The sequence below is a fragment of the Anolis carolinensis genome, chromosome 1, assembly GCF_035594765.1.
Source record: "Anolis carolinensis isolate JA03-04 chromosome 1, rAnoCar3.1.pri, whole genome shotgun sequence".
Lineage (NCBI taxonomy): Eukaryota > Metazoa > Chordata > Lepidosauria > Squamata > Dactyloidae > Anolis > Anolis carolinensis.
The window spans coordinates 299,286,106-299,303,969 of NC_085841.1; the positions used below are offsets into that span (position 1 = coordinate 299,286,106).

At 38.4% G+C, this 17,864-nt stretch overlaps 1 protein-coding gene across 8 annotated transcripts in view; it reads left to right on the forward strand.

The window, feature by feature from the left end:
* LOC100557660 (very-long-chain 3-oxoacyl-CoA reductase) overlaps positions 1–9,335 on the forward strand; it is a 184,348-nt gene extending 175,013 nt beyond the window's left edge. For 7 of the 8 annotated variants that reach the window (XM_062967906.1, XM_062967910.1, XM_062967911.1 and 4 more), the window contains 4 exons: positions 2,778–2,859; positions 4,107–4,172; positions 6,445–6,594; positions 7,310–9,335. In XM_062967906.1, coding sequence (XP_062823976.1) covers positions 2,778–2,859; positions 4,107–4,172; positions 6,445–6,594; positions 7,310–7,414 — 403 coding nt within the window. In that variant the 3' untranslated portion in view covers positions 7,415–9,335. The remainder of the gene's footprint in view (positions 1–2,777; positions 2,860–4,106; positions 4,173–6,444; positions 6,595–7,309) is intronic. The other variant, XM_008105405.3, reaches the window with a different exon arrangement.
* Positions 9,336–17,864: the final 8,529 nt, after the last annotated feature.

Consider the following 17,864-nt stretch of genomic DNA (forward strand, 5'->3'; position numbering starts at 1 on the left):
TTGGTTTGTGGCTATCATAAACACCTCTTTGGTTCAAGGGAAATTCCCAATAAGCCTTAAACAGGCCATTGTGAGACCGATATTGAAAAAGACCTCCCTTGACTCTTCGGTCTTGGGTAACTACAGACCAATTTCTAACCTCCCGTTTTTGGGCAAGGTACTAGAGTGGGTGGTCGCCTCTCAGCTCCAGGGATTCCTAGAGGACACCAGCTTCCTTGACCAGTCACAGTCTGGTTTCAGGCCTGGGCACAGTACTGAGACGGCTTTGGTCGCCTTGGTGGATGACCTCTGCAGGGAACTGGGCAGCGGGAGTGTGACCCTGCTGGTTCTCTTGGACATCTCAGCGGCTTTCGATACATCAACCATAGTATCCTTCTGGGACAGCTCTCCAGGATGGGCCCTGGGGGTACTGCTCTGCAGTGGCTCCAGTCCTTCCTGGAGGGCCATTCTCAGTTGGTGAAGCTGGGGGACCCCTGCTCAGACCCCTGGCCATTGACCTGTGGGGTCCTGCAAGGTTCCATTCTGTCCCCCTTGCTTTTTAATATCTACATGAAACTGCTGGGAGAGGTCATCCGGAGTTTTGGAATTGGGTGCCATCTCTACGCAGATGACACTCCACTCTACTACTCCTTTCCACCGAATTCCAAGGAAGCCCCTCGGATTCTGGACCAGTGTCTGGCCGCTGTGCTGAGCTGGATGAGGACGAACAAGCTGAAGCTTAATCCTGACAAGACAGAGGTCCTCCAGGTCAGTCGCTTGACCGTTCGGGGCAAAGGGTGGCGACCTGTGCTCGATGGGGTCGCACTCCCCCTGAAGGCACAGGTCTGCAGTTTGGGGGTCCTCCTGGATTCATCACTGACGCTTGAGGCCCAGTTGTCCCCGGTGGCTGGGAGGGCTTTTGCACAACTAAAACTTGTGCGCCAACTGCGACCATACCTCGTGAAGTCTGACTTGGCCATGGTGATCCATGCCTTTGTTACCTCCAGGTTGGATTATTGCAATGCACTCTATATGGGGCTGCCCTTGAAGACGGCCCGGAAACTTCAATTAGTCCAGCGATCAGCAGCCAGACTGTTAACTGGAGCAACTTACAGGGAGCGGTCAACCCCCCTGTTCAAGGAGCTCCTTTGGCTGCCTGTCATTTTCCGGTCCCAATTCAAGGTGCAGTTACTCAACTACAAAGCCCTGAACGGCTTGGGACCCATCTACCTTTGCGACCGCCTTTCCCCCTATGAGCCTGCACAATCTCTTAGATCCTCAGGGGAGGCCCTCCTCTCGTTCCCATCACTATCGCAGGCTTGGCTTGCTGGAACGAGGGAGAGAGCCTTCTCTGTGCTGGCCCCCTGGATTTGGAATTCCCTCCCTAGGGAGATTAGATTGGCCCCAACCCTGTCTGCCTTCATCAAGCAGCTGAAGACATGGCTCTTTCAGTGTGCGTTTGAACAGATCCAACATGATAGACCCTTATCTCTAACACTTTGCCTTCTAGCACTTTGTTTCCCTTCCTATTTACCCTATCCCACATTATTCCAGCCGATGCTCTGTCACTGTCCATGCACTTTATTAAAAGGCCTTGAAATCATGTATCTTGTTTAACCTGACCCCCACCCCTTTTACCCATTTTGGTTGATGTCTGTATTATTACTTCATTTGCTTGGTTATTTATGTCTTATTATATGCAATGTTTTTAATCGATCTTTTTATTTGACTCTTGTATGTTTGTTCTTAATTTTTGCCATGTGTTTAAAGCTGTTTATACTTTGTCTCTGTTTTGGGCTGTGCCCCCATGTTAGCCGCCCCGAGTCCCTCTGGGGAGATAGTGGCAGGATAGAAAAATAAAGTATTATTATTAGTTCATAATACAATAAATGTTCATCTTTAAGGTAGTATAAGACCTTTTGTCTTAAACTAGCACTGCTTCCTCCAGGTAATGATAGGCATGAAAGTAATGTAAATTATGGTTAAATAATCAGAATACTTTCCAATGGCACAGAATAGTAGCTTTCTTTTAACTGAGATATAAAGATACTTCTTATTGGATATGAGAGTGCTTATTTCTATTATTTGGCAGTGGCTCTTTGTTAGAGTCTGGCTTTAAAGGATGCTGAGATTAGCTGTTTGTTATTAAGAGGAACTAATGAACAAAAGTGAGAATAAGCAAAGGTCTCAAAGATGCATAATACTATAATTCAGCTTGGTAATAAAGGTAAAGGTTTCCCCTGACGTTAAGTCCAGTCGTGACCGACTCTGGGGGTTGGTGCTCATCTCCATTTCTAAGCCGAAGAGCCGGCGTTGTCCCTAGACACCTCCAGGTCATGACTGCATGGAGCGCCGTTACCTTTCCGCAGGAGCGGTACCTATTGATCTACTCACATTTGCATGTTTTCGAACTGCTAGGTTGGCAGGAGCTGGGGCTAACAGCGGGAGCTCATTCCGCTCCCAGGATTTGAACCTGGGACCTACTTCGATATAAATCCTAATCAGTCTAAAAGAGCATTCTGATTTCTGATTCTTACTGGTCAGATAGTTGAGGGCAAGCCTGTAAAGATCTTCCAAAATCCCGAAGTTGTCATTATGTGGAATGTTATTACAAAGCGTTGTTTTCCAGAGATGTAGAGCACACTAGGCAGGGAAGGCAGAAAGCCTGTACTTTGATTGCTTTACTCACTGTGTTGTGTATAATAATGAGGTTTTTTTCTGAACCAACCTTTCGAGTTCCGTGTTTTATTTCTGCTATTTCTGGTAATTGGCTTATTATTTTTTCTTATATTTTATAGGTCTAAAGGAGTAATAGTAAATGTGTCATCTATTGCTGCAGTTAGTCCAACTCCATTTTTAGCTGTTTATTCAGCAACAAAGGTAGATACCTAGCTTTTTGATATTTAATGTGCTAAAATGTTGCATACAGAGCTATGGGTAATCAAAGGTGATACTTTCTGGAATGCGTTTCTTTGCACCTTAAGGTAGAGAACTCCACTTTTTAAAAGTAAGAAAATGTTTTATATATGAAAGGAAAGCATGGGAGCATTGGCCTCCTCAGTAAAGAAGTGTTAATACTATAGTACTATTTTACCCTATCATTTGTAAGACATTTGTAAGAGTGGTTTGACTACATTGTTACACTAAAATAATAAATACTGAATAAACATATATTAGATGCTTCTGTAAGTTAAATCATTTTCATATCAATACTGAAAATGCATAATTCACAGTTGAGTGCATGTTTTGATCCCTCTTTATTGGAATGTACAGTAGACAGACACTGTATTGTAATAAAGCAAATGTTTCTTCTAAAACAATTCAATCTTTTAAAGTCAATTAAAATGCATATTGGGTTGTTGTGTGTTTTCCGGGCTGTATGACCATGTTCCAGAAGCATTCTCTCCTGACGTTTCACCCACATCTATGGCAGGCATCCTCAGAGGTTGTGAGGTATACAACCTCTGAGGATGCCTGCCATAGATGTGGGTGAAACATCAGGAGAGACTGCTTCTAGAACATGGCCATACAGCCCGGAAAACACACAACAACCCTGTGATTCCGGCCATGAAAGCCTTCAACAACACAAAATGCATATTTTTCATCATTATAAACACTAACACTGATGTTCTGCAAAGTTGAATATTACACATCTAAGGAATTGTAGTATGTGCAGTTCTAAGATGTGATGTTTCCCCCTATATTTAAGGCTGATAAAAATGAAAACAGATTAATAATTATGAATGTGTTCAGTGTATCAAGATGTAAAAAAATATGAAATAATACAATCCTGAAAATTATACCAGCTGTCCATACAGAGAAATATCTGTCTGCCATGATAGTACAGTTTTCTTTTGAGATAATTGCATACATTCCTCGCAAGGCTTAGGGTGTGGGATTTGGCTCCAGCTCCATGCGGGGACATGAGAGAAGCCTCCCACAAGGATGGTGAAAACATCAAAACATCTGGGCGTCCCCTGGGGAACGTCTTTGTAGACAGCCTATTCTCTCACTCCAGAAGTGACTCAAGTTGCTCCTGACATGAAATAAAATCAAATAAAATAAACGTATGGATGGTTCTGCATACACCGAATTCATAACATGCTTCTCCTCTTGCATATCTTTAGGCTTTTGTGAATTACTTCAGCCACTGTCTCAATGTAGAATACAAAAGGAAAGGTATCATTGTGCAGGTTAGTTGAATTGTTTTCTGTTGGAATTACTTATTTTGTTATTAATTAGGTAACATAGATTGTAACAACTCCAAATATAGCCGCTTACTCTTGGTGCCATTCCTAAATGAAGTTTTGGAGCAGTGTTTTCATTCCTCATGGCTTTTTCATGAAATGTCCTTCTGAATAATATTCTTTCGCAACTCTTTTAAGCATCTTATTAAGACTTGTTTCAAATATTTTTAGTTACCTTGAAGCTGTTTAGATACTTTTAGTGCTAAGATGTAAGCAAGTTTTTGCCTATATTTTACAGGAAAAATGGAGTAGAGATAGGTGAAATAAATTTGCTTTTATGGGAGAATCCGGCTTTTTGGTGGGTGGATATTTGAAAAGTTTTTGTTACTAGGTTTTTGCTTTAAAATGTGCAAGTTGTCATGTGAAAATTGTTACCAAACTACAATACGGATACAGTAGACACATAATACAGTAATGTGCCAGATCCATAATTATGGGAGAGGATGAAGAGTGCGCAACTCTGTAGTTTTATGCTGGAAAGTATATTAATGCCAAATTGACATAATTTTACAATTGTTTTAGTTTTAGCTCAGTTGTAGCATTCAGTGGCTGCTTTCTTGGTGCCACGTAGTGCTGTAATGATTGTTGGAATTCTGAGACATAGGGCTAAGAATTCTGTTCTGCTGCTGGAAATTCCTCTCCTGTGTAGCTCTCCCCACTGGCAAAAATGTGACCCCAGAGGGTTTCCCAGACCACACAGAGTCTGGGGATTACCCCTTTCCAAATCCACTAATTTCTTCTCTTTAAACTGTAAACATCTAGAATTGTATCTTGCCTACAAGTTGCATTAACATATCAATGTAAGAAAGCTGAGTAGACTAGCATGCATATAGAGAAATGCCTACATCAGGTTCATGCAGCTGTGACTCTCACCTGTGGCTGTCATCTTGTATGAAATGTTATATACTGAAGTTAGACAAAATAAATAAATGTGTAAGTCTACTGTACATTTGAAGATGGCCAGTTTGCAAGACCAAAAAGCAGAATATGAAATAATTACGAACATATTTCTGAAGTGGTACATTAAAATCACTTTAAGAGCTAGCGGCAGAAGCAGAATACTAGGACTGGGTGAAGCTGAAGACTGTTAAGTTTCATATCCTTCACAAATCTGTTGTTGTTGTTGTTGTTTTGGACACACTGAAGAGAGAACAACACAGAATCTAGGGGTACAGAAGTAGTCCTAAGGAACCTTGTATCTGTATCTCATGATAGGTTCTGGAGCCTTTATTTAGAATAACTATATTCTTTCATTATTTAGGAAATTGATTGTCTGGATTTTAAATGTTATCTACAGTGAAGACTTTTCCAAATAATAGTATTTAAGACTTCCTGGGGGCATGGCTTACTATACAGTTCCCATCCCTGTTAGACTAATATGGAAAACACAAATTGCAGAGAAAAGCCAGTTTTGGGGCTCCAAAACTAGCAGAAAATACACCTAGGTATAGAAGATTCGGGAAATATCTACATAAGCACAAAATTTGCCTTAATGTTCCATGAAACCATATGGAAACCTTTGTCACAAAAGAGCTTGATCGCCATCTTTTGCCTTTCTCTGGATTTGCCCAAGCTTCTAAGTTTGATAAACACTGTCCTTCCGTGTGAAAATACGTCATCTTAAAATAATATTGAAGATTTGGAATTCCCTCAGATTTAATGGCATTTTTTTCTGAAAAAATGCTTCTGCCTAAAACATATTAAAAAGATACAAGAGCACTCTTTCGCTGACACCCTCCACAACCCGCTTGGAATTATGAAATGAGCCTTTTCCTTGATAAGGAGAGGAAGGCAACATTCTGAGTTTCAAAACACTTTATTATTAATTAAATAATACTTCACGACAATCCCAGAACTAAGATAAAGATGAAGATGAAATTTTAAAAATTGTAAAGATTGTAAACCCACAGAGAGAAATTACAAAAATAAGAAAAGTGTTTATTTACCTTAAGAAAATAAGCACAGATGCAGTTTCTACATTCAAATTTGCTTTGAGAATTTATAAACCAGTTTAAATAAATTAACAGGTGAATAAACCATGATTTCTGCTGGTGGAAAGGAAAGATATAGGACTACATTTGCTTTCAAGCTGATATTTCTGTTTCTCTTTAATTTTGGATTATAGGAATTTTGAATTGCACTGTTGCCTTTCAGTTTGTCTTATTCCAAATGTGATAACATTTATTATAATCTTTATGTCTTAATATGTTTTTTTTAGAGTCTTGTGCCACATTTGGTGGTTACAAATATGTCTAAACTTCGTAAAGCAAGCCGTTTTAGACCTATGCCTGGATGGTTTGTAAAATATGCCATCAACACAGTTGGCCTTGAGTCTGAAACTGCTGGATACCCATATCATGAGTTATGGGTATGTATTTTACAAATCTGACCACTCTTATTATATATATTTGATGAAAGAAAATTGTAACTTGGTACAATTCATGAATCTCTTAAGATGTAACAGTTAGGAATCTGTAAATGTCTATTGGAGTGAACTGGTAAACACTGTTTAGTAGGACTCCTCACCAAAAATCTCTAAAGAGGTGAACTCTAGAATTATTAACAGCAAAGAGTAGGAGTAAATATTCAAATGTAAAATGGAGGGATAGTGACCAATAGAATCCTTAGCGATCGGTATTTGTATTCAATTGTTCCTAAAAGACCTTGGAGTTAGGTGGGCAGTTAGGCAGGAAAATTTGCTGAATATCTTAAATTACTATTTAGGATAGTCAGAAGAAAAATGGATTGCAGAAAACTCTAAAAGGTTGCTTATTGCTGTCAGCATTGTTGCCAACAGCTTTAGAGCGGATATGAAAAAGTAACTGGGAAAAATGGTCTGCTAATTGTTTTGCGTGCATGTATTTTTTATGTTTCTGAGTATTCCTACAGTAGCACAGGCAGCACACATCTTTATATAATTTTGCAGGGCATGAAGAGGAAGATGCTGCTATAGTCTTGCTCAGAGACAAGTGTGTGTGTAAACAGAAGTGGTGACCCAAATAGCCATTATTCATTTCTTCCTATTCTTGGGAAGCACATTGCTAGTTGTTGGATGATAATTTCATTTCTCCTTTCATTTTTAGGTCTGGCTTATACACATGCTGCCTAGATGGGTAGTTGATGAGAGCGCCACAAGACTAGCTGTTAAATCAAAATATAATTTGTTGAAGAAACAGAAGGCGAACTAAGTGATATCATCTTGAGAAGTTCCTCAGAAGTTTTGTACCTGCATTTAAGCACTAGATACTTTTTCATCTCTTAAATTCTTGACAAGTTTTTTAAAGGAGTCAGACCTGCGATTGGCATGAATGACGTAAATTCTGAGGGCACCGGAAAAGCGATGACCTACTTGTATACTCTGTCATTCTGCACCATTGTCTTATAATGTATGTTAGATGAGATTTGAACAATAATTGGTACTACTGGTTACTAATTTTGCTGAATTTAACATCAGAAAGGTTTGAAAAAAATATGTGAGTGTGAGAAATTTGGTGGAAGTCTAAATATAACCTTACTGGAATTTGGAATAAACCACTGCTGTTGGAGTTGGGCTAATCTGTGCAGTATTTCCTAAGTAATATAAATATAATTTTTTATAATATATCTTTTTACTCATTTTGTGCATTACAGAAATGACACACTGAATTTGGACAAATACTTTTCCTATATTTTGGGCATAGGATGTTTGTCTTGTCAGCTTTTGAATATCCATCATATAAATGACCTTTTAGTTAATGAAGAGGAGGGAAGAAACCCATATATACTGGTGTTAAGGTGAAGTAGTGATGATATTGTGGACTGTGTCCTGTTAACTTTGCAAATACAGCCGCCACTCCACAACTTCAGTTCTGTAAATATGAAACTGTGGCTTTCTATGTAGTTTAGGTGAGGGATTTCCTTGATGTCTGAGTTGATTTCATGTATTCAGTATAGGTTATTCCTTTTAATAAAAGGTGGTCATGGGTCACAGGGGTGGGCATTTATATTTATCTTTCAACATTTAAATAAAACAGACTATAGAAATTGACACAAACATTGCAGTTACCCTGTATGTGACTGGCTTGGATTGAAAAATGTGCAAAAATTGTGTCCTTTTCTGTTCCTGAGGATCTGAGAGACTTTTAATCAAGTTGTAGGTTGCAGTGCAAGTAATTGAAACAAGAAGGGGGAACATCTTGTATAAGCACAGCTACCCTTTTATACAAGAACACTATTACGAGCCAGTCTTATTGATACTTGAATTACAGTAAAATACAGTGTATGAAGTAAACTTCCTCAACACAAATACATTAGTCCTATGTTAAATATTCAAATTCATATTAAAACATATCTTTCTGATCTAATTGAAAATACTTTTGCCTGTCTTTTCATGCTAATTATGATTTAATTTCTAATTCCCAATGTTTGCACTGCTCAGCTGAAGTAAAGTATGATACTTTTGTCTCAAATGGACAGAAAATGCTATGATCATGTCCTTCAATTTTTTGTTGAAAACATGTTTATCAGAAGTGTTTTGGTTGTATTTTCCTGCATGGCAGGGGGTTGGACTAGATGACCCTTCTGGTCTTTTCCAGTTCTATGATTCTATCCCTACAAGAGTAAATGAGCTCAAGGTTGAAAGTAAATCATCTCATGAGGACTAGGGATAGCTAAAGAATGGCTGAGTAGGAAAGAGGGAGGTTTGCTGCCGTCATTCCATTTGAAGTTTGGTGTCTTGGATCAACCATCATTGCTAGAAATATATATATATATAGATTGTTTATTCATGTATGTTGAGCACACTTATTGATACTAGAACCTCTAATATCAATTCCTTGTGGAGGAATAATTTAAGACTGATCTGAAAGTGAATGTGTGTTTAAATATTGTACATAAAAATAAATGAAAACCGATGCAATGGTGCTGATAAGGATTGAGAAACAAGTTTGGGATTTTTTAAATAGAGTGTTATTTTGGACACATTTTGGGTTTTATCTACACAGAGCTATTAAGATTGTTGGAAGTGGGAAAATGGTGTTTGAGATTGCTGGCATGCCTATGTAATTGATTGCTTTTTTCTAATCTATTCTATAAAACATTAAACTTAGACTAAAAATGAAAAATATCAAATACTGCTGTGTTTCATTATTTAGTAGGCTTTTCCTATATCCATCAAGATGCTCTATATGCATATATACTCATGTATATAAGACTAGAAATTTTAGTAAAGAAAAAATCCCCAAAAACTGGGGCGATTTACTGATGGCTCCATATAAATATTGTAACTTAACTCTTATATATATATATAAAAAGAACCGCCCCCTAAACTATGATACAAAATGGAAAGAAATAAAGAATTGATGGGGCCAGGCTGTGGCTCAGGCTGGTGGCAAAAAGTGAAAGCTTAGTTCATCCTGGGAGATCCTTTAAAAAAGCACTGAGATCCAATACTCTCTTCACCGCAGCACAACTTCTAGCCTTTTAAAATGGCTTGGTAGGAAAACAACAGAAGCTCTGACTAGGAGTTCTGGCACTTTCCCCTCACTGCAGAATGACCATCAACGTATCCATAGGTGACACAAAAATCCATAATTTTGGCCCCAAAACTTTTCCTCGAGGTCTGCATGAAGTGGACCTATGCGCAAGTATATATGGTATTTATAGAACTTGACTCCTGCGCCTAACAACACATTGGACATACACAGCAATAACAAATCCTTAACAACACTTATCTAATAAAAAAAAGTCAGATTGAGCAAAATAGTCCCCTGCTCTTCCATCAGCTTTCTTCTCTTCATAGAATGCCAGTTTTTACCAACGGTTCTTACATCCATCTCTTACTTTACCTGACTCAGAAATCTTTAGGGTTTTAACTCAAGTGTTTGAGTGCTAATTTTGTCTCAGTTCAGTCCTTCACTGTGATGTTAGGACTCACTTTTGGTCCTATTGAAATAAAGGACACCAGAGGCTTTCTCTATTGTGTCATGCAATGTGGCATGCCCTTCTCGCTTTTCAGATGCCAGTAGTGCTGTCACTTCAAAGTCATGTGAAAACATGGCTTTTCTCTAAAATCTTCAGCTTCTAATTGATTTTTGCCAAATCTTCACTGGTTCTAAAACTGCTTTATTTAAGTTGCAAATTGTTCAGCTCATCTATCAAATGTATTCTTTTAATTCTAGGTTTCTTGAGCGCTCAAATAAATTTAGTTAAGTCTTTATTCCAATTCTTGAATCTTTGCAAGTTTCTTACTATTGGGAGATTTTGGAAAAGAAATAACATCTTTGGTAGAATTGACGTTTAATTGCCGTGATTCTTCCTAATAATGTCATCTTTAAATATTTCCAATTGTCTAATTCTTTATTTATTTATTTATTTACTTACTTACAGTATTTATATTCCGCCCTTCTCACCCCGAAGGGGACTCAGGGCGGATCACATTATATACATATAGGGCAAACATTCAATGCCCATATACACATAGAACCGAGACAGAGACAGACGTAGAGGCAATTTAACCTTCTCCTGAGGGGATGTTTGATTCTAGCCACAGGGGGAGCAGCTGCTTCAACATCCACTGTGACAGCACTTCCTCATTCCAACGTCGTAAATTAGTTAAATTTGCCTCCCCACTTTATAAGTGGTACCTTATTTCCTACTTGATAGATGCAACTATTTTTTGGGTTGCTAGGTCAGCAACGAGCAGGGGCTATTTTTTATTTTTTAATTGACGGGTGCTCACCCCACCACGGGCTGGCCTCGAACTCATGACCTCATGGTCAGAGTGATTTATTGCAGCAGGCTGCTCACCAGCCTGCGCTACAGCCCAGCCCCATCCATTCTTTATTTCTTTCCATTTTGTATCGTAGTTATCGAAATTAAGTAGTTAATTTCTATCAATTGGGATTTTTTTGCTGTTAATATTATTCCTAAATACCGTATTTTCTTCGTTACTTGGATGTCTGCTAGTTCTGCCAATTCTTACTGTCTTCTTTGTCATATTTTTCGTTAATAGCATTGTTTTGTCTATATATATTTTAAGCACTGAGAACTTCCCAAATTCTTCAACTTCATCCATCCAGTTTATTGTTTTTATTGGTTCTTCTATTATACCGATCAGATCATCTGCAAAAGCCCTGATCTTGTAATTTTCTTTTTAAATTTTGCTCCTTTTAAGTGTGGGTCTTTTCTTACGTTGTTGAGGAAAATTTCTAATGCGACGATAAATAGTAACAGAGAGTGGACATCCCTGTCTTGTTCCTTTAGAGATTTTTTTAAAAAATTGGATTCCAATGAATTTACTTTATTTTTTGCTTCTTGTTTATCATAAATTATGTTTATTGCATTAGTAAATTGAAATTCCATATCTAATTCTTTAATCAATAATTTTTTAAAAATCCCAATTCAAATTGTCAAAAGTTTTTTCTGTATCAATTGCTAATAGAGCCATTTCTTCCTTGTTATTTCATAATGTTCTATTATATTAATAATTTCCCTAACGTTATCTTTCAACTGTCTCTTGGGCAATAAACCTGTTTGCTCTTCCTTTATCCATTCCTTTAGGAATTCCTTCATACTTTCAGCTAGTATACTTGTAAAAATTTTGTAGTCAGTATTCAGTAATGATATGGGCCTATAATTTTTCACATTTGAGGGGACCTGGCCTTCTTTATGAAGCATTGTTATCGTTTCAAATCTCCATGAATTTGTTATCTCCTGATTATCTAATATATATATATATATATATATATATATATATTTTTAGTAGTTGGAATATGGGATTGTTTCTTCCTTATAATATAGTGCGGTTAGGCCATCTGGGCCTGGGGCCTTGTTTTCATCAAGTTTTTTAATCGTCGTTTGAATTTCTTCTTTTCAATAAAGAAATCACTGAGCAAGAAATTGGATTAAAGACTGGACAACACCCCAAAAAACAAAAACACTAAGAATAGAAGGTGCAGATTTAAGAACAGGGTGGGCCGCCTCCATTTGGTACGGGAAAAGAATGGTAGAAAAAAAAATTAGGAACCACTTCATTCGTTCTTCATTAATAAAAGTGTGGGAAAGATATAAGGAAAAATTATATGTAAAAAAACCCCTTATGGATTTTCCCTTTGCAGGCCTGTCAAAGGAGAGAGGTAGGAGGTGAAATGTGGTCAAAATATAGAGATATCTTAATAAAAGAAAATGGAAAATATATACTAAAAAAGGCAAAAAGAAATGAGTCAAAAAAATTAGGAATATCACGTGGTTCCAGTACATGCAATTAAAGGATTATTTTAATAAAGATAAAAAGCTTGGCTTTGCGGATAAAGAGTTATTTTGGGATAAAGTAATGCAGTTGGAAAATAAAATAACAAAATTTTACAACGAATTATTAGAGTGGTCGATGGAGACAGAATTAATAAAAGACTTATGGTCAAATGGGTGGAAAATATAGGGAGACCAATAAGAATAGAGGTATGGGAAAAAGCATGGAACTACAGATTAAAATTTATTTATGCAACGGCTAGAAAGAAAATTGGTTTAAAATGTTTTATAGGAAGTACATTACTCCACCAAAATTGTCAAATTATTATAAAAAAAATTATCAAATAAGTGTTGAATGTGCAGGGAACATGAAGGCATATTTTTCCACAGTTGGACATGTGAGAAAGCAAAGACCTTTTGGAAAGAAATACAACAAAGACTACAAAAATTTTACAAATTAAAATTAAAATGGAACCCAAATCTTTCCTCTTAGGAATGTTAAACATAGAAAAAGACAAAAATAAGACAATACTATTTAATTATATGGTGACGGCTGTAAGGATTGTTTATGCCAAACAGTGGAGAGACAAAGCGCCGGAGATGGACTTTTGGATTAATATGATTTTAGAGATTATGAACATAGATAGGTTTACAAACTTGTTAACAAATAATCAAGGTAAACCAAGAAAACAGATGGACTGGGAACCATTTAAACAATATTTACAAAATTAAAAAATTAAAATTTTAATTTGAATATTTAACAGAAATGTGACAAGGAAAATAATTGTTCCCGATTAAGAAACCAAGAAGGAAACGCGACTCTTCAGACAGAAAAAACAGAAGAAATGAGTACAGACTGAACTTTATTTAAAACACCATACGATACATGGAAGTCAGTTTCTATTTTTATTTTTAAAATCCTTTTTCTTCTTTTCTTTTTTATTACTACATACACACATACACACACATATATTTATTCTTTTTTCTATTTTTTATGTTTTCTTTTCTCCTTTTTCATTTTCTCTTTACTACTATAAAATACAGATTTGGTAAATGTAAAATTTAATAAAAACAATTTAAAAAATTGTTCAGCTCAATTATTTTCTTGTGCTAGCCAAGAGAGCCACAAAGTATTCAAGGTGTAAATGCAAACAGTGCCAGCAAAGAAAAAAAAATAAGACAAGTGCAAAGAAGCCAATATGGATGTCCAAAAAACTTCTAACTGGGCTAAAACTCAAAAAGAGATATGCACAAAAAGTGAAAAAGGGGAGAAATCGCCAAAGAAGAATTCAAACAAATAGCCAACTCCTGTAGGGAAAAATCACCAAATGTGGAAAAAAAAGATCTAAAGCACATAACGAGCTAAAGCTTGCCAGGAACATTAAAAATAATTTAAAAGGCTTCTTTGCTTACCTTGGTAGAAAAAGGAAGAACAAGAGGCGATAGGGCCTCTGTGAGAAGACGGGATAAAGTTGACGGGATAGGGAAAAGGCAGAATTACTTAATGCCTTCTTTGCCTCAGTCTTCTCACAAAAACAAAGCCATCCTCAACCTCAGTAACATGAAGGATTACGAGAAATCCAACCCCAAATAGGGAAACAGGTTGTCCAGGAACACCTGGCCGCTCTAAAATTCAAGTCCCAAGGGCCAGATCAACTAAATCCAAGAGTATTGAAGGAACTAGCGGAAGTTATTTCTGAACCACTGGCAAGCTTTGAGAGTTCTTGGAGAACGGGAGAAGTCCCAGGAAACTGGAGGAGGACAAATCTGGTCCTTATCTTCAAGAAGGGAAAAAAGGACGACCCAAACAATTACTGTTCAGTCAGCCTCATGTACCAGGCAAGATTATGGAAAAGATTGTTAAGGAAGTGGTCTGCAAAAACTTAGAAATGAATGCGGTTATTGCTAATAGTCAACACAGATTTATCAAAAACAAGTCATGCCAAACTAATCTGATTTCTTTTTTCGTTAGAGTTACAAGCTGAGTAGATGCAGGGAATGCCGTGGATGAAGTGTATCTAGATTTCAGTAAGGCCTTTGACAAGATCCCCATGACCTTCTGGCAAACACACTAGTCAGATGTGGACTATGTGAAACTACAGTTAGGTAGATCTGGAATTGGCTAAGTGAACAATCTCAAAAGATGCTCACCAATGCGTCTTCATCCTGGAAAGAAGTGACAAGTGGAGTGCCGCAGGGTTTCATCCTGGGCCCAGTTCTGTTCAATATCTTTATTAATGGCTTAAATAAAGGGTTAGAATGCACGATCATCAAGTTTGCAGATGACACCAAATTGGGAGGGATAGCTAATCCTCCAGAAGACAGGAACAGAATTCAAAATTATCTTAGCAGATTAGAGAGATGGGCTGAAACTAACAAAATGAAGTTTAACAGGGACAAATGCAAGATACTCCACTTAGGCAGAAAAAAGGAAATGCAAAGATACAGAATGGGGAACGACTGGCTCGACAGCAGTACGTGTGAAAAGGATAATGGAGTCCTCATGAACAACAAGTTAAACATGGGCCAACAATGTCATGCAACGGCAAAAAAAGCCAATGGGATTTTGGCCTGCATAAATAAGAGTATAGTGTCTTGATGCAGGGAAGTCATGCTCCCCCTCTATTCCACCTTGGTCAGGCCACACCTGGAATGTTCTGTCCAATTCTGGGCACCACAATTTAAGGGAGATATTGATAAGCTGGAATGTGTCCAGAGGAGGGAGACTAAAATGATCAAGGGTCTGGAGAACATGCCCTACGAGGAACGGCTGAAAGAGCTAGGCAAGTTTAGCCTGCAGAAGAGAAGGCTGAGAGGAGTCATGATAGCTGAGGGGAAGTCATAGGGAGGAGGGAGCAAGCTTGTTTTCTGCTGCCCTGAAGACTAGGATGCGGAACAATTGCTTTAAACTACAGGAAAGGAGATTCCACCTGAACATCAGGAAGAACTTCCTCACTGTGAGAGCTGTTCAGCAGTGGAACTTTCTGCTGTGGAGAGTGGTTGAGGCTCCTTCTTTGGAGGCTTTTAAGCAGAGGCTGGACTGCCATCTGTCAGGGTTGCTTTGAATACTATTTCCTGCTTCTCGGCAGGGGGTTGGACTGGATGGCCCATGAGGTCTCTTCCAACTCTATGATTCTATGAATATAACATTCATGATAAAATCTATCCCCAAAAAGCTATAATCAAAGTTATTACCAAACTCATATAAAGACTAATAATATTTCAAGTTGTAGACTTCTAAATTGCCCAATGACAATCAAGTTAACTGTCAAAAGTCAGACGCCAATTAGAGAGCAAAACAGAGTTTATTCAAGAAATAGCCCAAAAACTAGTCACAAACATAAAAGATGGCTTAAAACACTTAACCTTCAGTGTTTTAAGGCAGTCCAAACAAAAATATATCAAAAAATATGCGTTAACAAATAAACCGAATTATTCAAGCAAATAATCCAGATTAAACTAAAGGTGCTTCAATTCAGCTCAAAACGTTCTGAGTTGGCTTGGAATAAGCAGCCAAAATAAAGCAAAGACTTGGAAACCTCCAAAAAAACTCCCCAAAGTCCCAAACTTAGCAGTTCAAACTTAAAGCCTCAAACAGAAACTCACACTGGACAAAGGAGCTCCCCAGTGAGAGTAGCTTGTAAACAAACTTGGAAGCCGGTGCAAAAGGAGAGAAAGCGGCTCCAAGCCTTTACTGCGGCCAGCACCAGGCTTTGGGATTTAAAGGGACAGTGCAAGGAGATGTCATCAAACCAGTCCAGAGTCAAAACAGCAGGGGCAGCAATAATCCGCTTCAAGAGTGCAGACAATGCCAGGAGCTCAAGGAACAAAGCAAAGAGACGTCGCCAGGTCGGTCCAGGACCAGGAAAGGAGACAGCAGCAAGGTCGGGAAGCAAGCCAGGAGTCAAGAGCCGTGGGTAGACACAAATCAAAGAACGAAGGCAGAAGAAGAGTCGAATTCCAGTCCAAGGTCCAGGGGTTGTAGTCATCAATTCAAGGTCCACAAAACGGAATGGCACAAAGAGCCAAGGCAACGGAGGCAAAACAGCAATAACAGTGCAGTCCAGGAAAACCCACACAGTTCCAGCCCTCCGTTGCAGAACAACCCAGATTAACTTACATCTGAAGCAAAGTCCCAGTCCAGTCTTCTTTAACACGTACAGGAGTCCCAGTGGCGCCCAGCAACACCTTGCCACACGCAAAGTGAAGTGACTAAACATTCCCAATTTATCCCAATTTTCCCTGGGTGTCCAAACACCAACGCCCAAAGAGCAGGTGTCTCACATCCTTAATCCGAATCAGAACTCCACACAGCTAAAGCTCGTGGGTCGGGCGTGCCTAATTCTTCATCAGAATCCTAATCAACCTGCCCACGCCCAACACCGTGCACACCTGGGGATCCATCCTCACTCCTCCAAGCAGCCCAAGTGGGGTCTGCTTCTGAAGACACCCAAGCTTCCCCAGTGTCAGCAGTATCCATGGGCCCCGATTCCTCCCCAGGCATCTCCGGTGCCCGTGCCCAGTCAGTGCCCACTTCTTCAGCCACCACCTGTTCCCCAGCATCCATTTCTTCCACAAACTCCCCATCTGAATCTTCCTCAGAAGACTCCCCATTGAGATCCCTAATTCTCTTTCTGTACAAATCCTCCAACGAGCCCTCCTCGCAAGGGTTTTTCCTTTCTCTCCTGATCCCACCACCATCATCCACAGTCCCCGAAGGCGCAGTCAGAACATTAACACTTGGTTGCAATTTTATCTAGGTATCCCTTTCTGATATATTTTATTTTGCAGACAAAGCAAAAAGGGCGACAAAAGTGGGGGAGGGGGAATCTGTTCCTGGTTTGAAAGTGTTATTTCCCGTTTACTTGCTTTGAAAGTACAGTAGTCTCTCACTTATCCAACATAACCGGGCCGGCAGAACGTTGGATAAACGAAAATGTTGGATAATAAGGAGGGATTTAAAAAAGCCTTTTAAACATCAATTACATTATGATTTTACAAATTAAGTACCAAAACAATGTTTTACAACAAATTGACAGAAAAAGCAGTTCAATACATGGTAACGTTATGTAGTAATTACTGTATTTACAAATATAGCACCAAAACATTACAATGCATTGAAAACACTGCCTACAAAAACATTGACTACTAAAAGGCAGACTGCGTTGGATAATACGAGACTCTACTGTAACAAAGTTATACCTCAGAAACTTTGTTTTTGTGTGGCTGTCACAACTATGTTGAATTGGTTGAGACTCTGAGATATTCAATGAAAAACTAGTCAAATGTGCTGCAGGATGTATTATGCTACAATATATAAAACTCACTATCAGTGTATTATACTATATTATAATATACTAGCTGTGCCCGGCCACGCGTTGCTGTGGCGAAGTATGGTGGTATGGGAAATAA